The following is a 22,450-nucleotide window of genomic DNA, read 5'->3' on the forward strand; positions in this document are numbered from 1 at the left end:
TATTTTATACTATTTGTTTCATTTATTCAAAAACAAGGAAAGGCTAGGCTACTAAATGATTTTTAGCAATCTAATGTGACGCACATCCGTATCTCATATTTTCCTAATGTCTTGTACCATTAAACATGGTATCAGGTGGATTAATATGCATTTGCAAATGATATGCAGATGAGGATATGCATAGTAAAACTAGGCGTTGTAAGCTCCATATATAGTTATTTTGGGTAGGAAACACGGTGGAGACGCATGTGCGCACAATCTTCCACTGACTGGGATTTATGAAGGGAATTTAGCGCAGGTTCTGGCATACACATCAGTATCTGGTGTGGCCACCATTTGCCTCACGCAGTGCAACACATCTCCTTCGCATAGAGTTGATCAGGTTGTTGATTGTGGCCTGTTGGTCCACTCCTCTTCAATGGATGTGTGAAGTTGCTGGATATTGGCAGGACCTGGAACACGCTGTCGTATACACCGATCCAGAGCATCCCAAACATGCTCAATGGGTGACATGTCCGGTGAGTATGCTGGCCATGCAAGAACTGGGATGTTTTCAACTTCCAGGAATTGTGTACAGATCCTTGCAACATGGGGCCGTGCATTATCATGCTGCAACATGAGGTGATGGTCGTGGATGAATGGCGCAACAATGGGCCTCAGGATCTCGTCACGGTACCTCTGTGCATTCAAAATGCCATCAATAAAATGCACCTGTGTTCGTTGTCCATAACATATGCCTGCCCATAACACAACCCCACCGCCACCATGGGCCACGCGATCCTGTCACATGTCTGTCCTGTCTTGTGCTGCACATGGGTGTTTGTTGTTTTGTGCCATGTGCTCTCCTGTCTATTGTCTAGCCCCTCCCATCTTGTTATCTAATTATTGGTTAATTTGTCCCACCTGTCTTTCTCGTTTCCTTCCTTTGTTTGTTCCTCTATTTAGTCTCCTTGTGTTTGTAGTCTTGTGCTGGTTCGTTGTCCTTGTTGCGTTTCCTGGAGCTTTGTGTTTTTTTGAGTTTGTTACCCTGTCTGCATGTCATCAATAAATTCCTCTGCATTTGAATCCTCGTCTCATATTCATCCGTTACGTGACAGAACGAACCAGCCAAATATGTGGAATCAGCGGAGTGGAATTTTTTCTAGTGAGGATAAGGGATCTTCAGTTTCCTTGTTTGAATATTTCGCCAGATGCGCTCAAAGGACTATGGAGGAGGAGAGGACCATGGCAGATGATGGTCATCAGAAAGGCAAGCCTTCACCGCTGGTCCCGAAACGGAGGAGAGGAAGGAAGAACTTCTCCGTGACTGTTCCGGTGATCCCGAGTCCGGTGGTCCCAGTTCCGGTGGTCCCGAGTCCGGTGGTCCCAGTTCCGGTGGTCCCGAAACGGAGGAGGAGAAGGAAGACTTCCTCCATGCCAGTTCCGGTGGTCCCAGTTCCGGTGGTCCCAGTTCCGGTGATCCCAGTTCCAGTGGTCCCAGTCTCGGAGGTCCCTGTGCAGTCTGAGATAGACAGAGCAGCTGAGACTCTGTTGGATTACTTCGAAAAACTATACAGGATCCTAGAGTTTCCCAGAACTGTCCACGTCACATCTGCCGATCCAGAGACTGTCCACGTCATGTCTGCCCAGCCAGAGCCTGTTCAGGTCACGTCTGCCCAGCCAGAGACTGTTCACGTCACGTCTGCCCAGCCAGAGACTGTTCACGTCATGCCTGCCGAGCCTGTGTCTTCAGACAAGATGGCCGCCGCCGAGCCTATTCACGTCACGCCTGCCGAGCCTGGGTCTTCGGACAAGATGGCCGCCGCCGAGAGTGGACACGTCACATTCGCCGAGCCTGTGTCCCCTGACAAGATGGCCGCCGCCGAGCCTGTTCACCTCACGCCTGCCGAGCCTGGGTCTTCGGACAAGATGGCCGCCGCCGAGAGTGTACACGTCACGTTTGCCGAGCCTTTGTCCCCTGACAAGATGGCCGCAGTTGAGCCTGGGTCTGTTCCTGAGCCTGAGCCGGTGGTGTCTGTTCCTGGGCTGGTGGTATCTGTTCCTGAACCAGTGGTGTCTGTTCCTGAGCCTGAGGTGTCTGTTCCAGTGCCTGAGCCGGTGGTGCCAGTTCCAGTGCCCGAACCGGTGGTGCCAGTTCCTGAGCCCGAGCCGGTGGTGCCAGTTCCTGTTCCTGAGCCGGTGGTGTCTGTTCCTGGGCCGGTGGTATCTGTTCCTGAACCAGTGGTGTCTGTTCCTGAGCCTGAACCGGTGGTGTCTGTTCCTGAGGTGTCTGTTCCAGTGCCTGAGCCGGTGGTTCCAGTTCCGGTGGTGCCAGTTCCAGTGCCTGAGCCGGTGGTGCCAGTTCCAGTGCCAGTTCCGGTGATGCCAGTTCCAGTACCTGAGCCGGTGGTGCCAGTTCCAGTGCCTGAGCCGGTGGTGCCAGTTCTGGTGGTGCCAGTGCCAGTTCCGGTGGTGTCTGTTCCAGTTCCTGAGTCGGTGGTGTCTGTTCCAGTTCCTGAGTCGGTGGTGTCTGTTCCAGTTCCTGAGTCGGTGGTGTCTGTTCCAGTTCCTGAGTCGGTGGTGTCTGTTCCAGTTCCTGAGTCGGTGGTGTCTGTTCCAGTTCCTGAGTCGGTGGTGTCTGTTCCAGTTCCTGAGTCGGTGGTGTCTGTTCCAGTGCCTGAGTCGGTGGTGTCTGTTCCAGTGCCTGAGTCGGTGGTGTCTGTTCCAGTGCCTGAGCCGGTGGTGTTTGTTCCAGTGCCTGAGCCGGTGGTGTTTGTTCCAGTGCCTGAGCCTGTGGTGCCAGTTCCGGTGGTGCCAGTTCCAGTGCCTGAGTCGGTGGTGCCAGTTCCAGTGCCTGAGTCGGTGGTGCCAGTTCCAGTGCCTGAGCCGTTGGTGCCAGTTCCAGTGCCTGAGCCGTTGGTGCCAGTTCCAGTGCCTGAGCTGTTGGTGCCAGTTCCAGTTCCTGAGCCGGTGGTGTCTGTTCCAGTTCCTGAGCCGGTGGTGTCTGTTCCAGTTCCTGAGCCGGTGGTGTCTGTTCCAGTTCCTGAGCCGGTGGTGTCTGTTCCAGTTCCTGAGCCGGTGGTGTCTGTTCCAGTTCCTGAGCCGGTGGTGTCTGTTCCAGTTCCTGAGCCGGTGGTGTCTGTTCCAGTTCCTGAGCCGGTGGTGTCTGTTCCAGTTCCTGAGCCGGTGGTGTCTGTTCCTGTTCCTGAGCCGGTGGTGTTTGTTCCTGTTCCTGAGCCGTTGGTGTCTGTTCCTGAGCCGGTGGTGTCTGTTCCGCCCGAGGGGTCGTCTCCGCCGTGGCCACCCGAAAGGTCGTCTCCGCCGTGGCCGCCTGAGGGGTCGTCTCCGCCGTGGCCGCCTGAGGGGTCGTCTCCGCCGTGGCCGCCTGAGGGGTCGTCTCCGCCGTGGCCGCCTGAGGGGTCGTCTCCGCCATGGCCGCCTGAGGGGTCGTCTCCGCCATGGCCGCCCGACGGGTCGTCTCAGCCCTGGCTGCCTGCACGATCTACTCCGCCCTGGCCACCCGAGGGAGAGTCTCCGCCGTGGCCGCTTGAAGGGTCGTCTCCGCCCTGGCCGCCCGAGGGAAAGTCTCCGCCCTGGCCGCCAGATGGACTGATATTTCCGCCCTGGCCTCCCGAACTGTCCATTTCCCCAGCCCCACCCTGGTCTGTCCTTCCTGTTCCACCCTGGTCTGTCCGTCCCGTCCCTCCCATCCCTCCCTGGTCTGTCCATCCCGTCCCTAGTGGAGCGTCTGGTAGCCGCTCCTTAAGGAGGGGGTAATGTCACATGTCTGTCCTGTCTTGTGCTGCACATGGGTGTTTGTTGTTTTGTGCCATGTGCTCTCCTGTCTATTGTCTAGCCCCTCCCATCTTGTTATCTAATTATTGGTTAATTTGTCCCACCTGTCTTTCTCGTTTCCCTCCTTTGTTTGTTCCTCTATTTAGTCTCCTTGTGTTTGTAGTCTTGTGCTGGTTCGTTGTCCTTGTTGCGTTTCCTGGAGCTTTGTGTTTTTTTGAGTTTGTTACCCTGTCTGCATGTCATCAATAAATTCCTCTGCATTTGAATCCTCGTCTCATATTCATCCGTTACGTGATCCACAACGTTGACATCAGCAAACCGCTCACCCACACGACGCCATACACACTGTCTGCCATCTGTCCTGTACAGTGAAAACTGGGATTCATCCATGAAGAGAACACCTCTCCAAAGTGCCAGACGCCATCGAATGTGAGCATTTGCCCACTCAAGTCGGTTACGACGACGAACTGCAGTCAGGTTGAGACCCCGATGAGGACGATGAGCATGCAGATGGGCTTCCCTGAGACTGTTTCTGACAGTTTGTGCAGAAATTCTTTGGTTATGCAAACCGATTGTTGCAGCAGCTGTCCGGGTGGCTGGTCTCAGACAATCTTGGAGGTGAAGATGCTGGATGTGGAGGTCCTGGGCTGGTGTGGTTACACGTGGTCTGCGGTTGTGAGGCCGGTTGGATGTACTGCCAAATTCTCTGAAACGCTTTTGGAGACGGCTTATGGTAGAGAAATGAACATTCAATTCACGGCCAACAGCTCTGGTGGACATTCCTGCATTCAGCATGCCAACTTTACGGTCCCTCAAAACTTGCGATATCTGTGGCATTGTGCTGTGTGATAAAACAGCACATTTTAGAGTGGCCTTTTATTGTGGCCAGCCTAAGGCACACCTGTGCAATAATCATGCTGTCTAATCTGCATCTTGATATGCCACACCTGTGAGGTGGATGGATTATCTCGGCAAAGGAGAAGTGCTCACTAAGACAGATTTGTGAACAATATTTGAGAGAAATAGGCCCTATTATAGGTACATAGAAAAAGTCTTAGATCTTTGAGTTCAGCTCATGAAAAATGGGGGCAAAAACAAAAGTGTTGCGTTTATAATTTTGTTCAGTGTAGTTATAGCAAGGTCAAGGTCAGCTCAGGAGGTATAATCTATGTAAACCAGGTTGGCAAATTCATCAAACCAACCCAAATAATTTGTGCTTAATCTGTTTGCTGTAGACCATAGTCTTTAATTAATCCCTCTCCAAGAACATCCACACCTTCATACATGATTTGACTCACTCCTGATCGCTCTTCAAACATTACACTGAACCGGTCAAACTGACCTGGCAGTTTTAATGAATGGATTTACTAATTTTTTTGCTAAAATTTTCACACAGAGGCAGGATGCATTTTGCGAGATATAAATGAGAGAAGGCTGAGAAAAACGGACTGATCTGAGATCAGTATAATAGGGGCACAGCCTCTGTTGCTCTAGAAACATGGCAGAGTCAAGTTTCTATAACTTGAGAATGTGACAGTTTCAGCTGTAGGAGTAGGAGTTTATAAATAGCATGTGTGCACTTGGTGTCAAAACAATACTACATAATGTGGAATGCTTCTTACAGCAATTTATTTTATTACAGTCAGGTTATGTATTTATTGATAATTATTAAGAGAAACATCTTAAACAAGACAACAACTCTGCTTTGTTATTTTAAAGATGGCTACTGAATCCTAATGTAGACTATATGGATTCTGAAGCCATTTGTTTAACAAAGCTAATAAAAAAGCACAGATAATAGTCAGTTAAAATAGTCCCTTGCTGAAAAAAAAAATGGATGTGAGCCATCTAATGCATGTTCTAAAGGAGGCATACTGGCAATTTTGTATTGCAAACTAACATTGTTATACATATAACATAATAGAACTGAGTGACAGCAGTATGACATCAGCTAGTGGTTTATGTTGTAATACACTGGAAACAGCCCATGTTATTTCCAGATAGATACATTCACTTAGCTGCCATGACTGGTCCATAGCATACTCCTTCTGTTAAAGTTTTCAGGTTTCAGGCTATTTCCAATAAATTGCAATAGCAATATCTGTATCTGTTTTGCAAAGGTACTTGCTCTGTGTATATCCATATTCTTTTGAGTGGCCATACACTGTAGTGCCCCTGGAACAGACAAAAGTTAATTGCTACTCTTGACATCATTTGTTGTCAATGGACTGCAGAGAGGAATATGGACAGATGGTCAAGTGCAGGACAGTCCCTGTTAAGTGTTTCAGGATGGCCAACATGGACAAAAAGTACATTTGCTAATTAATTTTATGCAAGATTCCCATAGATCATTATATGATCCATCTATTCTTGTATGTTGTTGGATTGATATTAGCACATAACTGGAATATTCTTTCTAAAACAAAACTAGGTCAACAATATTAGTCCAAACTACATATATATTTGAACACTGCAATCTCCACACAGCATATTGTGTTGTTTTTATTATTGTTTTTATTACTATAACTTCCTCGTAACACCCTGCAATTTTGTACCTGCTTATTTTTGCACATAATGACTACTCTATTTCTACTATATTGAATCTACTATTTATTTAATGCCACTTGAATCTTGAATATGATATTCCAATTTTTTTTTTTAAACCAGCAGTTTCAGCAACATGGTAATGAAAACATGTTTTATTCCTTTATTTCACTAATCAAGTTTGAGCCCCCAAATCTCCACTTGCTCATCTTATTCAAAGGGGAAAACATTGTTGTCTGTTTTCCATATTAGATGACATTAATGTTTTTTGCTCTAGGACTCACATCTGCCTTAACCTCCCATCAGTTCCCCTCATTTGTCTCTCCTGTTATTTTTTCCTACTGTACCAACAAAACTTTAAATTTAATTAACATGAGTCACTACCTGATATGCAACTCCCATACAGTGTTTGTTGTAATCTTTGTATTTGACTAATGGATGAGGCTATGTCACTTCTGACCTTTACACGCAAATACCCATTAGCAACAAAGACTGATGTGTCAAGCAGAGAGTGTTATAAAAAGTTTACCTTAAAGGTCAATTATTCATATTTCTCACAAGTGTCGAATATGCATGGTATAACAAACAGAACACCAAACTGTGGCAAAGAACAACAGTATATCTCATTCCAGAGGAGTTTATCTAAAAATAGAACTGAGTATAACTGCACAGTCTAGCATGTCTCAGACTGACAGCACAGTTTTTCAACATGATGGAATGCTGTAGATTAAATCTATGCTGTTTGTTTATCCAAAGACTGATGGCCTTGTAATCATTTAGGGCTATGTCAATATCACACATCATGTCAGTGTAATGTGTATGTTTACCAGTATTGATAAGCAGCCAATAAAAAGAAGCTTGAAGGACGTATAATAGCCCACACTATGGGAACAATCTACTGTGCGGTTCCAGAGAAAGAAGTGTAAATGACATGCGAGTGCTAAAAAAACAAAAAATACAAATGAATGTATTATTAACAAATTAACACTCATGTTTTGTGAATATATATTCCATGTTATCATAAAATGATCAAATTAACTGACATAAAAACATATATGTGTGTGTGTGTGTGTGTGTGTGTGTGTGTGTGTATGTGTGAAGACTTAAGATGCAAAAGCATCTAAGTGCCATCTGAATTTTTTTTCTAAAATGAGCATTTTTATCAAGCTCGTACATTTAGGTTCAGTAATTTCACTTTCATGACAATTATTAGGTCATTTTCATTGCCATTAAAGTGAAATAACTGAACATAAACATACAAGCTTGATAAAAATTATCATTATAGAATAAATTTTCAGATGCCACTTAGAGGCTTTTGCTTCTGAAGTCTTCATGTATATACTGTGCTACTTTATTTGGTGGACTTTTAAAAAAAAATATATAAAACATATATAATATGTAGTAATAGAAAAAGAAAATGTGGGTGATTTAATAGTCCTGCCCTACAATAAAGATTTTTTTTAAATAAAAAATCGATGTCAGTGCCTGGATGTGGAATTATATCTCTTTTATTGCACCTATAATTGTTAAAGAATATGTGAAAATGTCTTAGACACATTAGAATTTTCACCCCAAAACAATGGTTTTAAGCCAGTTATTTATATATTTTGCTGTAGTGTGTCAGTAGGAAATAGCAGTTTACATTTCTAAACATTCCTATTGCCATTAATTGTAATATAGTGCGATAGTCTGACAACAACCGGTATGCTCCACACAGATATCAGATCTCACTATAATCGAGTCCATCTGGGATTACATGAAGAAACAGAAAAATATGAGAGACAGACTAATTCCAGAATAACTGTGGCAACGTCTCCAAGACGCTTGAGGAAACCAACCTGCAAAGTAGCCTACTGTGAAAAGTTTTAGGCACTTGTCTAAAAATGCTGTAAAGTGAAGATGCTTTAAAAAATAATGTCATAAATAGATTTTATTTATCAATTAACTTTTATTAACCAAATCAAACCAATATTTGGTGTGACCACACTTTAGGGCCCTATTTTAACAATCTGAAACGCAAGTATCAAGTGCGAAACGGAAGTAACTTTGTGGGCGGGTCTTGGGCGCTGTTGCTAGAATACCGGCGGGATAAATGACTCTTGCGCCCGACGCAAATCTAAAAGGGGTTGGTCTGAAGTAGCTTCATTATTCATAGGTGTGGTTTGGGCCTAACGTGAAATAAACCAATCAGAGTGATATCTCACATTCCCATTAAGAGCAGGCCCGCTTGTTCTATGGCGGATTCCTATTATAACGGCGGATTTGCCAGGCGCGCGCCAGGAGCAGTTCACAGCCGAGGAAACCGACGTTCTCGTCAGGGCTGTAAAACACAGAGAAGTGACATTGGGGATGGGAGAAACCCACGTATGATAATTTGGGTAAATGTGTAAGCTAGATGTAGGCTATGCTTTTATAATAATCTATCTATCTATCTATCTATCTATCTATCTATCTATCTATCTATCTATCTATCTATCTATCTATCTATCTATCTATCTATCTATCTATCTATCTATCTATCTATCTATCTATCTATCTATCTATCTATCTATCTATCTATCTATTGTAATAATGTATGATTTGCAAAAATGAAAACTGCTGCTTCTGTGTAGATGAGAGAATCAAAGTGTATGCACATTGTGCACACGTTACATTGATTATGGCCCAGCATGCGCCCTTAAAATAGCATATGAATATCATGCGCAACGCGCCACTGACTTTAGACTAGGTTTTTCCTGGTCTGTGGTGGAATTGTTTTCTAAACCTGCAAAATAGCATCAGGGAACGTTTGCGCCGGAACACGCCTCCTCTTTGCGCTGAACCGCCCCGAGGAGCGCAAGTGTATTTCCTAGTTTACCGACGTGCGTCTGTGGAGGGAAAAGTCCGCTGTGCGCGGGTGCAAAATAGGAATGATACATGCGTCGGTGTACAAAGTCAATTGCGCTGGGTGCAAGATAGGGCCCTTAGTGTTAGCGTACACTTGCACATCGTTTTTAGGGAGGTAGGTTTCTTCAAGCATCTTAGAGACGTTGCCACAGTTCTTCTGGATTTTGTCTGTCTCGGTTTTTTCTGTTTCTTCATGTATCACAGACAGACTCGATGATGGTGAGATCAGATCTTCGTGTGGAGCATACCGGCTGTTTTCAGACTCCTTGTTAATACCAAAATCTCACTGGATTATTACAATTAATGGCAAAAAGAATGTTTGGATATGCAAACTGATATTTCTTACTGACACACTACAGCAAAAGATATATGGGGGTGAAAATACTTACGTGTTATGTATTACGTGTGTTATGTTATGTGATACGTATGTATTAAAATAAATAAAAATAAAACCCTTAGGCCGTGTGTCCACCAAAGCGTTTTTAGCCAGCTGAAAACGCTAGGCGCTCTGCTGAAAACGCCTAGCTGTGGGCACTTGAGAACGTTTTGCCAGCGTTGCGTTTTTTTCAGTTGAGACACTTTGCTTGTTATGATACGGAATATCCGCGAAAGTGTTACTAGTATCTCATTTCACACATATTTTGTTTATGTGTTGATTCTATATTAAAATGTCAATACAATGTAATGTATTTTCTCTGACTCTTGTTTTAAATGATTTTGTTCCATTGTTGTCATCTGTTGACGTTGTACAAGCAGAATGTGGCGGACGCGGTTGGTCGGTGTGGTATTAGTCCCGCCCCTCCTCCACTGTGATTGGACGGTTGGGTAAAAAGTGACAGTGATGAGCTCAGCGTTTTACCCAAAGTTGAACATTCTTCAACTCTCGGCGACCTTTAAAAAACGCAGAGCGCTCGGCGCTTCAGCGTGAAAAAAAAAACGCTCAGCGCCTCGTTACGCTCATGGCGTTTTAAAAACGCGGCTCTCATTGAAAACAATTGAAAAACAAAAACGCTTTGGTGGACACACTGCCTTAGGCCCCGATCACACCTAATGCGTTTTTCAAGTTTGAAAATGCGAGGCGCACAGCACTGCCCTGATCACACAGAACAAGCAGTGCACTTCGTTTTTTATGTTGCTAGGCAACCACTGAAACAGCTGTCCTGTCAGTCAAGTAAACGGCAAATCAGCCTTTTATTAACTTTATTTACTTTCTGTTAACATTGTGGTAGTTACGTTTCGTCAAGTCGTTAAGCTCCTGGTAACCCGCGAGAGCACCACAAGTTTATCCTCCATCATCGCACTCTGTAAGCAACTGTAGCTTTCATCATTACAACGGAAGGCCCGCCTCTCTATTCATTCGATTGGACAGTGGGAAAAAAAAACGCGATGACGTTGGGCACTTTTTCCGCTCGAAGTTGCTTTTTTTTCAACTGCAAAAACGCGAGGCGCAGCAGGCGCGTAAACAGCGCACAGAGCGCTCACTGCCATAGGAAACCAATTGAAAATAGGCACCTCACTGCACAAAGTGCATCAGGTGTGATCGGGGCCTTAGACTGCCATTTCAAAATACAGCCCTCCTGTAGTACAGGGAAAGAACACAATGCACCCCTTTGGGTGTGCATTCTCATTCTGTCCATGAAGAGCACACCTTGTCTGGCTGGGCATTTGATGTGACTGTGACACAACAGGCAGTCGGTACAATAGACAATAGACTACTTTCTGCTACACCCAATTAGATCTGGAATCCATAGCCTCATTAGCTGCCCCATGCTGGAGGAAACCCCACTCCCCAAACATGCCTCTGCTCCTAACGAACCTCTCTCACTTTACATTGTGCTTCCAATTACCTTGTGAAATGTGGATGGAGTGCAGGCCTGGTGTGTGTATCTAGGTGTCTGATTCTGTGATGACCCTCAATGATGCTGCGTGTGGATTTTAGCAAGAGCAAAAACCAGGCTGAAATACAACTAGGCATTTAAATATGTCTAAAAATGCAGAACCTGATTTCACCAAGAGCATCTTTGTTGATCCTGGAACAACATTTAATCATCTAATCAGGTTTTGCAGAAACATGAGGAGTCCATGCCAGCTTGAAGAGTGTGCTGCAAAAGGGGAATCAAACACTATGGAAATTCTTTCTTTATTTTTATAATTAAATTAGGGGAAAAGGCATGTTCACTAGTGATTTTCAAAGAATCCTGATTTTGCTGAGTTATATTACATATAACATATATATGTTATATAACACACACACACACACACACACACACACACACACACACACACACACACACACACACACACACACACACACACACACACACACACACACACACACACACACATATATACATAAAAACATATTTTGTTGATCCTGGAACAACATCTGGAAATTGTATCCTAACCTATAAACCTAACCCTACCCATAAGTTATCCCTAAAATCAGAGGGAAATGATAGGTGTAGTACTGATGTAGAAGCAACTAACCCTGGTTGTAAGCCTAAACTTGACTGTAAACTGTCCTTTAAATCTGAGCTTGATTTTCTAAAAAGCATCCTGTTTGCTTCAATAGAAGCAAGAAAACTGACCTTTTGCACAAATTAGATTAATATTGCACAGATTTTATTATTTGATTAATGACAATGACATTTTAATGACATCTTTTCTTTTCTTTTCTTTTCTTTTCTTTTCTTTTCTTTTCTTTTCTTTTCTTTTCTTTTCTTTTCTTTTCTTTTCTTTTCTTTTTTAAGCAGTGTCGCATGGTCTCATCGGCTCTTTAGCTCCACCTTGGTCTCCACCTCCGTCTGTCATCCCCCTGGTTAAACCTCCATTATAGCTTCTTCCTTCAACTCCACTGTGGGCCTTTGTCTTGGCTGTGGTCTTGGTCCCTGCCTGGCTCCTTCTGCATTCCTCTCCTCTCTGGCTCCTCCCACTGTCATCGCCTCCCTGGTTTCTATTGCCGGCATTTCAAGTTTCCTCTAATGTGTCTGTTTAGTTTTTATTGTGTTTGCTCCCGGTTTGCCTTTGTTCTTTGGTCATTAGTTTCTGATTTAACCCGCAACTGTTTCTGTTCTGGTTAAAGGGTTAGTTCACCCAAAAATGAAAATTATGTCATTAATGACTCACCCTCATGTCGTTCCAAGCCCGTAAGACCTCCGTTCATCTTCGGAACACAGTTTAAGATATTTAAGATTTTGTTCGAGAGCTTTCTGTTCCTCCATTGAAAGTCAATGGACGGCATACTGTCAAGCGACGAGAATACTTTTTGTGCGCAAAAAGTAAACAAAAATAACGACTTTATGCCACTATTCATTTCCTTCTCTGAATAGTGAATCAGAGAAATAAACAGTCTTTAATAATAAATCCAGAGAGAAACTCAGGAGAACACAACCATGTAAAACCATAATACTGGAAAAAGAACTAGGGCTAAATGCACAGTGATAGTTATTTAATGAGCATTGAAAAAAAAATAAAATAAATAAACCATCTAATTGACAAGTATGCCTAGTAGTAGTTGTTATATGGAGATATTAAGCCATTATTATTTAATGATGTTAATTCCCAGTCTTACACTTTGCTCAAGGTTTCATAAAAAGAAAAACTGCCAAATCACTATACAAACCACATAGGAATAAACAATATGACCTACTGATTATAAAATTATAATTCAAGTTAGTCAATGTGACCAGCTGCTGTATTGTCACAGGTAGGCTACTTCACACTTCTTATCTATGTGTTTATTTTTTACTTGTTTATTTGCTTTTTTTATTTGAGAAGAGCATTTGTATAAAGAAAGTAATAATACATATAAAGAATTTTAATGCCAAGGATTCAAATAAGATGATCCCCTTGTGAGGGAACCTCTTCTTAAAATATCAAGGAAGCCATACATTTTTATTTCCTAATAGCCTACTCATTATTCTGAAAATAGTGATATCATAAATACAATATCGTTTTCAAATAAATACATAATAATAATAATAATAATAATATGCATTTTTCTTTTTCTTTTTCTTTTTTTACTTTTAATATACGTTTTGTATTTTTTTCTCTTTAAAGACAATTCTATGTAAGCGCTTCCATGTGCGCTTTGAAAAACTACATTTCCCATAAACCTTTGCAACAAGAATGGCGAGTTAAAAAGTTGCCCTGAGTTGTTATTACTCGAAAGTGGATCTTGTAAAGAGAAAGGGACAAGATATAAATATATATATATATATATATATATATATATATATATATATATATTTTTGACTTTCAAATATACCGAGTAAGATTTGAACTGAAGTTCTTCTGAATTTTGAGGTGATGTTTTTTTTTTTTTTTTTTCATTGTGTAACTTCGATTGTCCAGCAGTTTTCGTGTCTGTGTCTCTCCTGGGTCCTGGTTTCGTGTGTCCACACAGTTGAGCAAACGTATAGATTAAAACATGTCTTACAAACCAGTAACACACGTGCTTTTTGATATGGACGGATTATTATTAGGTGGGTGAGAATCTTGTTAAAAAAAGATTGTTTTAAACTAAATCAGCGCTTGTCTTTTTGTTTGCATTCAACAAAATCAGAAAGACAATACGAGTATGTTTCGAACATACATCGAGTATGTTTCTAAAAGTTTAAACGATTTTTTTTATATTTATGTAATCAAAATGACCCTTTTAATGTCAGTAGCACATTTATAATAGTCGATTTACACATTTGATTTGGCAGGTTACCACTCTGAAGCAAAGGGTAGCCTAGTAATACTCATTAGTTTCTTCATTATAATAAGTCAATAATTGATTGCCCTTTTGTACAGGTCCCTCAACTTGCTCTGCACTATTGCATGTTTTTATTTGTACTGTATATCTCTTGCAGATACAGAGAGGTTGTACTCTGTGTCATACCAGGAGGTCTGTGACAGGTTCAATAAGCAGTATACATGGGAAGTGAAGTCCTCTGTGATGGGGAAAAAGGCTTTGGAGGCTGCTAGGGTCATAAGAGACAAAATTGAACTCCCCATAACCCCCGAAGAGCTCCTGGAGGAGACCAGAAAAATTCAGGAGCGATTATTCCCCACAGCCTCTCTGTTGCCAGGTAATTTTTATGTAAGATTGGAACTGGAAGTTGATTTAGAAACAAAAGGTGACAGAGAGATGCATCATCTATTTTAGAGCATATTTTCCTCAAAGTCACTTAGAATAAAAGAAGCTAGTTCAAGGTCAGGTCATACGGCTTGGTTATTAATTTTGGGGTGTGTTCATACGTAGTTCGATTCTCTTTCTCCAAAAAAGAAAATGATACACTTAGTCCTTGTTCACACTGTCATTTTTAATACCGAACCTAAAGATACAAAACAAAAAACAGCTTTTATGTTGTATTGTGTGACGGAACTTACCAAAGATGCCTTTGGTCTGTTTTGCATTCATATTTCAGTCGAACCGCACCAGAGTTTGTTGTTTGGTGTGAATCAGGGTTCGGATGGCAGCTTTCACACTTATTCAAATGAACCACACCAACAGAGCAACCACAGTTTGTTCTTATCTAACCAATCCTGCCAAGTGTGAACACGCCATAAGTGACAATTTCCTGATGTTTTTTCAGGTGTAGCAAAGATTGTCAATCATCTACACAAGCATGGCATTCCTATTGCTGTTGGCACGAGCTCAGCAGGTCTGACCTTTGAGATGAAGACTAGCCGTCATAAAGAGTTCTTCAGCCTCTTCAGTCACATTGTCCTTGGAGATGATCCTGAAGTAAAAAATGGCAAGCCACACCCTGACATTTTTGTGGTGTGTGCCAAGAGATTCTCTCCCCCTGCCAACCCTGAACAGGTAGGGGTGAAACTATTCTATTCTATTCTATTCTATTCTATTCTATTCTATTCTATTCTATTCTATTCTATTCTATTCTATTCTATTCTATTCTTGTTTGTTGGCTGTCAACTCTTTTTGACAGTATATAATCAAGTACAAACAGTAGCGACTATTGAAAAGGTAATTCCTCAGCTGGAGTGGATTTGTACATGAAGAGCATACCTAAACAGTTTGCTGGCATTCTGAAGTATGATGATATGCGTAATTAAAGGCTCAGGCTTCCCAAATATAGAACATATTTTCTGCCAATATTAAAATGAAAAGGCAAATGTGAAAAAGAAACTGCAAATACAGTTTTTACAAAGATTTGTATTAAAGGTCCCGTTCTACGTGATCCCATGTTTCAAACTTTAGTTAGTGTGTAATGTTGTTGTTAGAGTATAAATAATATCTGTAAAATTATAAAGCTCAAAGTTCAATGCCAAGCGAGATATTTTATTTAACAGAAGTTGACTACATAAAACGGCCCGATTGGACTACACCCCTCTACTTCCTTCATTAGTGACATCACCAGAACCGTGTTTAGACTAACCTCCGCCCACAGGAATACTCCCTCAACTCTACTGGCTACTTGCGCACTTCTTATAACTTAGCCTACTGTGTTTACTCAGCTCTTACGGTGATTTTCTGAAGTAAAACTGACGCTTCATCTTTTGTGTGATGTACAATAAACTTTATTAAACTCATCAGTACATGTTGAATCATCATTCTGACCTGGTCCGAAACAGCAGACTTGTAGGCTGTTAATAAATAATGGATACATACAAGCAGATGACAAATACGTTATAATAACCGTAATTAAACTACTAAACCATACCTGTTTCATCTCTATACAGCACTCTGACTCTGTAGGCATTATTGTCCGACTCGAAATGAACGCCGTTACTGAGAGTTTCTGATATTATCATCATTCCGTGAGATGAAATTGTCCTGAGAGACTGAGCGCGAGCTCATGAAGCTCCGCCCCCTGGGTCGTCCAGCAGCAGCTCATTTGCATTTAAAGGGCACACACTTGAAACAGCTCGTTTTTCTGAGCCCCAAAAAATGTCAATTTAAACATGCTGTAAAAAATGATCTGTTGGGTATTTTGAGCTCAAACTTCACATACACACTCTGGGGACATCAGAGACTTATTTTACATCTTGTGAAAAGGGGCATATAACGGGACCTTTAATGCTTGCGCAATAATAGTGACACAATTCAAATTAAAATGTATTGTTTAGTTTTTATTTTATTTCACATTTATGGTTTTCATTTTCATTTTCATAGTCAAGTCAACCTGAATGCAAATTATAGTGGGCGAACACCACAAGCCAGACTGTCCAAGCGTCAAACCCATTTATCAGCCTGAGTCACGGGCATCTTCACTTGCCAGAGAAACTGTTCAGCGTAAGTAGGCCATGTCACTAACTTAGACTTAGACCACAATCGATAAGGTTCATTCATTTATTAGCCTATTTTGTGATGTTAACCCCTTGACCCCTTTTCTTTGATGAAACAGTTACAATATTTGAAACAGATATTATGCATTACTGTTCAAAAGTTTGGGGTCAGTAAGATTTTCATTTTGAAAGAAATTAATACCTTTATTAAGCAAGGACACATTACAATAGTTTAAAAGTGACACTAAAGACATTTATGATGTTACAAAAGATTTCTCTTTCAAACAAATGCTGTTCTTTTGAAATGTATAATAATCAAAGAATCCTTTAAAATGTATGAAGGTATCAAGCCGAATTAATATAACCACTTGACCAATCACATTAGGGGGCATTAAGTAAATATACACATAATATAATATATTTAAAATGAATTAATAAACTAGTCAAATTTGTTGGCCTTTGTTTGACATTGCCCCAAGCGGTGTGTGCGCTGTGTATTTTAAACAAAGGTAAACTTATTTCCTCTGTTTAGATTTTCAGTTGTTTAAAATAAGTGGATAATGCTCCTTACTTCATCTTTTAATGTGTCCTGCAAGTCAGCAACTAATTCCATATAAGATTTTAAAGTTTAAACCCAGCTGTGAGATGAGAGAATAAGCAAACCATTGAACCTCCATTTTTTTTTCTTTTCTTGGTCAGACATGCACATATGACCTAAAATCAAAATCTTAAGTAATTGAACATTTTACCTCGATTACGATTAATGAACAATTATTATTATTATTATTATTATTTTTTGCCCTCATAGTTCATTGACAAGGTTTGTACTGTAAATATGCACAGCTATTAAAGGTGGGATATTCTTTCTAATTAAAGAATGCATTACTTATATTTGTGATTTTAAAATAATTGAAGGAAACAAACTTTGATGTTGGCTTGCGAAAACCTGAAACCTTGAACTGGGCCTCGAACTCAGGTCGCCTTGTGCAGAGCTACTGCAAATGTCATAGCGCTGCCAACAGTGCTATTGCCCCGACAGAACAGCTCATTTTCAGCAGTTATTTTGTCTATGGGTCATACCATTTCTTGATTTCTGCTCAGATACAGATAAATTAGCGCAATACAGTACATTTATTTGAATGCATTAATGAGAGAGCGATTGCCTGTCATACCATCTGTCTATTAATTGTGAATCTGTGGGTTGTAGTTACTTCAAAAGTAGAAAAATATATACCGGTACTTTAACTGTTGAGTTTCTAAGCTACCTTAGTGATTGTAAATTAGTCAAGTCACATATAGTGCTTTTTACAATACAGATTGTTTCAAAGCAGCTTTACAGAGAGTTCAATTACATGACATCGTTGACAATGAGTTTCTGCGCTCCTGAATGTTTCTCTGTGCGTGATCTTCACGTGATGTGCTACTGTTTGTATGAATGTGCGTTTGCCACACTAGTTCAATTTAATGATACACATCCAATCTAAATCGCTTGACTGTTCAAACTGGCAAGCCTCAAAACACATACAACTGACAAACTTTAGTGTGGACGCAAGCGAAAGTAATCTGGCTTCAGGGCTCGCTTGCTGTATGTGTGTAGCAGCGCATAAGAATGGCGATTAACTTACCTGTACAATTACCTGTTAAAAACATGCAATTACCTTAGCAATACAGAGCATCCAGATTATATAAACAAAGATAACTGCTCCTTAATCTATCCGTGTGCCTGCAAACTGCACTTGATGTGCGAGCTACTGTGAGATGACTTTGTGTTTGAGTTCTCCATATTGCTTCCATGCCGCTGACCTGTCACATGATGGAGTCACATGAATACGCGGTAGTATGTTTTTAAGGGGAAAGTATAAATAAAACAACAAAATAACTGACATGGAACAATTACATCAGTTAGAGGTTCTGCATTTCGTTTTCGATTACTTTTCGATTAATCGTTCAGTCCGACATTTATACCAAAGTGCTGGGAATTTGTGAACTACGAACCCGAATGTTTGAGTTCTCTATGTCTTACATGCCTTGTAGATGGTAGTATTAAAATGCAAATGATAGTGTCATTAATTCTTTCGGAAATCTGTATAATGAACAGTTTAAAGCCGCTTGTCTGTTTGTTGCAAGCTGCTCATTTTTGTTCGTTATTTACCTCACATGACACTTGCTGACAAAGTCTAGGAAATAATAAACCACAAATGGGCATTATCTAGATGCATGTTTCATTTTATTCTGCCATGAACCCCCTCCCTTTAAAATGGTACAAATATGCATTGAAAGGTGCCAGGATGAAGATACAGGACTATTAATTAACTTGTTTTATTTGTCCTTGAGGGACTGATATTTGCCCCTTCAGGAAGGAGTTTTTTATTTTTATTTTGTTCTTGGATCAACTTCCTCCTGCACTATAAAGCCCTTAATAAGAGAGTGAATGAGGACCTGAGCTCAAAATGGAAAACACAGAGGGCGTACTAGAAGACCATCTGCCTGTTTATGTATGCTGCTGAAGTATTCAGTATATGTTTTTCTCTGTGATATTTTTTATAAAAACACAAAAGGACCATTTTTTTTATAAACAATTTGGCAACTATTCAGCAATTTAAACAGCTTTAATATGAGTCTCAATTCTCGTATCACTTCACCACCCCAACCACCAATCCTCACAAAATATTAAACACTACAGAAAGTGAAGGGGCAATAACATAAACAAAATGTATATAATTATATATGTATATAATTGTTATCAAAAACGTTTTTTTTTTTTTTTTTTGGTTTTAAATCACATTTTGTAACATTGTTGTTCTTGTGGATCTGGTTGGTTTGGTTCAAGGCTTTTTGTTGTTTGGTTTGGATTCTTTATTGAATAACTAAAAAAAAAATACATGTATTGAAAAATACATAGCTACACCATTATTTTACTCTGTCATACTACTTTCCATGGTTTTCCAGTTATAATTTGTTCACAATTCATGAATTTTCTATTGTGCCCTGCCCTTGCTATTTGAGATGGACACCCAGGTGGATGTGAATTTGGAAAGTACTGATTTAGAGTGTGTACCAGCTTGACATACCATTGTTAGGGGTTTAATGATTAATTTGTTGTTGATGCATTGATGAAAAACGTACTCGGTTATAGGACTGGGCGATATGGCCAAAAAATCATATCTCTGTATTTTTTGGTTAAATGGTATACAATATATATCTCAGTACTTTCTAGGTTTTTCTATTTGGATAAAGAAAATCTGTATTTATTTAAAAAAATCCTGCCCAATGATATCATACAAACAATGTTGATATTGAAGGATATGGAAACAAATAATGAATGTAATGTATATTATGTGCACAAAGGTGGTTAAAATCACATTACATTCTAACATTGTAACATTACAATCTAATAACAAAAATAATGCTTTTGTTTTTAAATTGACTAAAGGCTAAACTAAAAAATGAAAATTAAAACTAAAAGCACAAACTAATTATATTATCCTGCATTTGATTACCCCATTATAAATAGTCTCTTTCATAAAATATTTGTACGTTTACAATTCCACATATGGCACATTTATTGTCTCTAACAACAAATATTTTAGCAATATGTATATTTGAGTCAGAATTATTGCTCTACTATTCTATTGTGCTCCATTCTTTTGAAAAAAAAAAAAGCGTCAAAAAGCGGCAGCGCTCATTCACGCATGGCTGGACTGGCCATTGGGCATACCGGGCATTTTCCTGGTGGGCCGACGTGCTTTTTGGCCCGATTCATCTCATACTCATACATACTTTTTATTATTATTATTATTATTTATTTTTTTAACGGCCCATAAAATTTGTACATCGGTGGCCCATTCGTTTTGTTTTGTTTTGCTTAATTGTCGGCGCTGGGTTTGTGCTGGTGTAATGCATTGGTCAAAAAAAGTCAGTGTTAGTTTGACAGACCAGCCCATGAAACACGTAGATCAGCGGCCCATTGGCTCTTTTCTTGATTGACACTGGGCTGGCCCAATCACAACTTTAAATGAGTGAGCGAGCGTGCTGCAGTGTCAGTGTGTATCTGTCAAAATAGTCAGCGAGATGGAGAACAAACGCAAGGAATGTGCAGAGAAATACCGTGAAAAAATAGAACCAGGCCCTTAAAGCAGACACTGTAAACTGTCAAAATATATGTTTTCTGACTTTCATCAGCTCCAGCGGCAGTTGATGATAGTGAGGAGGATCAGGAGAGGGATGAGAAAGTGTCCGCGGTAAGCAGAACTACTTTCAAAACACTTAGGCCATGTCATGAGTGTAGGAATCCATAACCCACTTACAGATTATTTCCACATCTGCATAGTTGACGATTACCGCAATTCACTAGAAATTTAATGAGAGGCATGCCCCCGAACCCCCCTAGAAGGAGCAAGGTCCCACCACCATAGTTTTAACAAAAATCCTGTAAGAAACACTTGTATTGCTATGCCAATGCAGCTTATAGCTTGTTTCAGGATTCATCACTGTAGAGTATAGTTCAGCTGTATTAATAAATGTCAAATTTTTACTTATTTCATCTGTTAACTCTCACTCGTTCCTATACTCACTCATTACATGGCATTAGTGGTTTTAATGAATAGGAGTTGGTATGCATATAATTAAGGGCGTGCAAAGATGGGTGGTGTTTATGATCATATAGTGGGCCGGTCTGGCCAAAATGCCCAGGCCGATTTTTTGTCCCAGTCCAGCCCTGCATTCACGGAAGCTTGAATTTTAGTGGCGATTCACTTGCAGAAGGCTCGTCCGCTCCTGACAGTAAAATGGACATATTTGTTTGACTCTCTAACATTTACAGATGGAGAATATACCTGTGAAATGTAAGTGAAGCACTGAGGAAGCACCACATCTCAAACGCATTCAACAGCGCAAGTATTTATCTGTCAGTCAGCAACAATAATCTGTCTGAGCATCTGACTGGGCAATCTGCTTTAAAATTGTTAACTATCTTACCAGTTATTTTGAAGCCCTATATATAAGCTTGTGTCATGTATAGGGCAAATTGTACTATGTACTTTCACTACAGCAGCTCACACTGCGTCCTCAGCTATTTTTCAGATGTGCTCGTATCAAACTACTGTATCGATATAAACGGTATTGCCTCATTCCACATCGTTTCAAAAAAATATATTGATATATCAACTCGATATACCGCCCAGTAGAGCTGCAACAAATGATTATTACTATCCCCTTTGGGGCTTGGTCCCTAATTAATTAATACTAATTAAACACAATTTAACGCTACTATTGAAATTGATTTCTAGACATCGTAATGTTATTTTTTTCCTAAAATTGTTGTTGTACATATATCTGATTTAGCATTGTATTAGCAACCTCCTTGTGTTTCCTCATATTTAAACTCTTGTGAAACAAGAGGTCACCCTGGTGTCCTAAAAAAAGGTAAATATTAATGGGAATATACTTTACTCGTAAAAAAATTCTAGGGGTGCCAATAATTGTGGCCAACGTGTATTGGAGAAAAACATTTATTTCATATAAAAGTACATTTATTTACCCCCGCCCCCCACACACACACACTTTCAATTATTTTACTTCAATGAAAGGTTCAATTTTTGCAAAATATTTGAATGAAAGATCAAAAGGATAAACAATTTTTGATCATGGATTTCATGTGATTTCTTATTGTGATGGTGATATTATGACAACTAAGTTTCACCTGACAAAGTATGCATGCGACATGTTGATTCATTTGATCAAATTTGATTCAATTTTGTAAGATCATTGTAACGCAGTTCGTTGTTGTGGGAAGAAGGAGGCTGGAACCGGTGAACATTCACAACTTTGATAATAAAATAAACAAATACAAAACAAAAGTAAAAGACAGCATCCCCTCACGGACGACTGCTGTCACATAGAATAAAACAATCAAAACACAAGTCCAGGCCAGGTCCTCTCTCGCTCTTCATTGTCTTCACTCCTCCTTTTATGCTTCCGCTCCTCCGTGAGAGATACGAGACCGGTGCGT

The 22,450-nt window shown here is 40.4% G+C and overlaps 1 protein-coding gene across 3 annotated transcripts in view; it reads left to right on the forward strand.

Annotated features, from left to right (window-relative positions):
• Nucleotides 1-13,587: 13,587 nt before the first annotated feature.
• The window catches only part of pudp (pseudouridine 5'-phosphatase), a 64,586-nt gene continuing 55,723 nt past the window's right edge, over nt 13,588-22,450 (forward strand). The window contains exons 1-4 of one of the 3 annotated variants that reach the window (XM_081362432.1): nt 13,588-13,688; nt 14,061-14,279; nt 14,787-15,016; nt 20,623-20,681. In XM_081362432.1, coding sequence (XP_081218558.1) covers nt 13,634-13,688; nt 14,061-14,279; nt 14,787-15,016; nt 20,623-20,681 — 563 coding nt within the window. In that variant the 5' untranslated portion in view covers nt 13,588-13,633. The remainder of the gene's footprint in view (nt 13,689-14,060; nt 14,280-14,786; nt 15,017-20,622; nt 20,682-22,450) is intronic. The other 2 variants (XM_081362433.1, XM_081362431.1) reach the window with 2 other exon arrangements.

The sequence above is a fragment of the Scardinius erythrophthalmus genome (assembly GCF_964197995.2).
Source record: "Scardinius erythrophthalmus genome assembly, chromosome: 3".
Classification (NCBI taxonomy): domain Eukaryota; kingdom Metazoa; phylum Chordata; class Actinopteri; order Cypriniformes; family Leuciscidae; genus Scardinius; species Scardinius erythrophthalmus.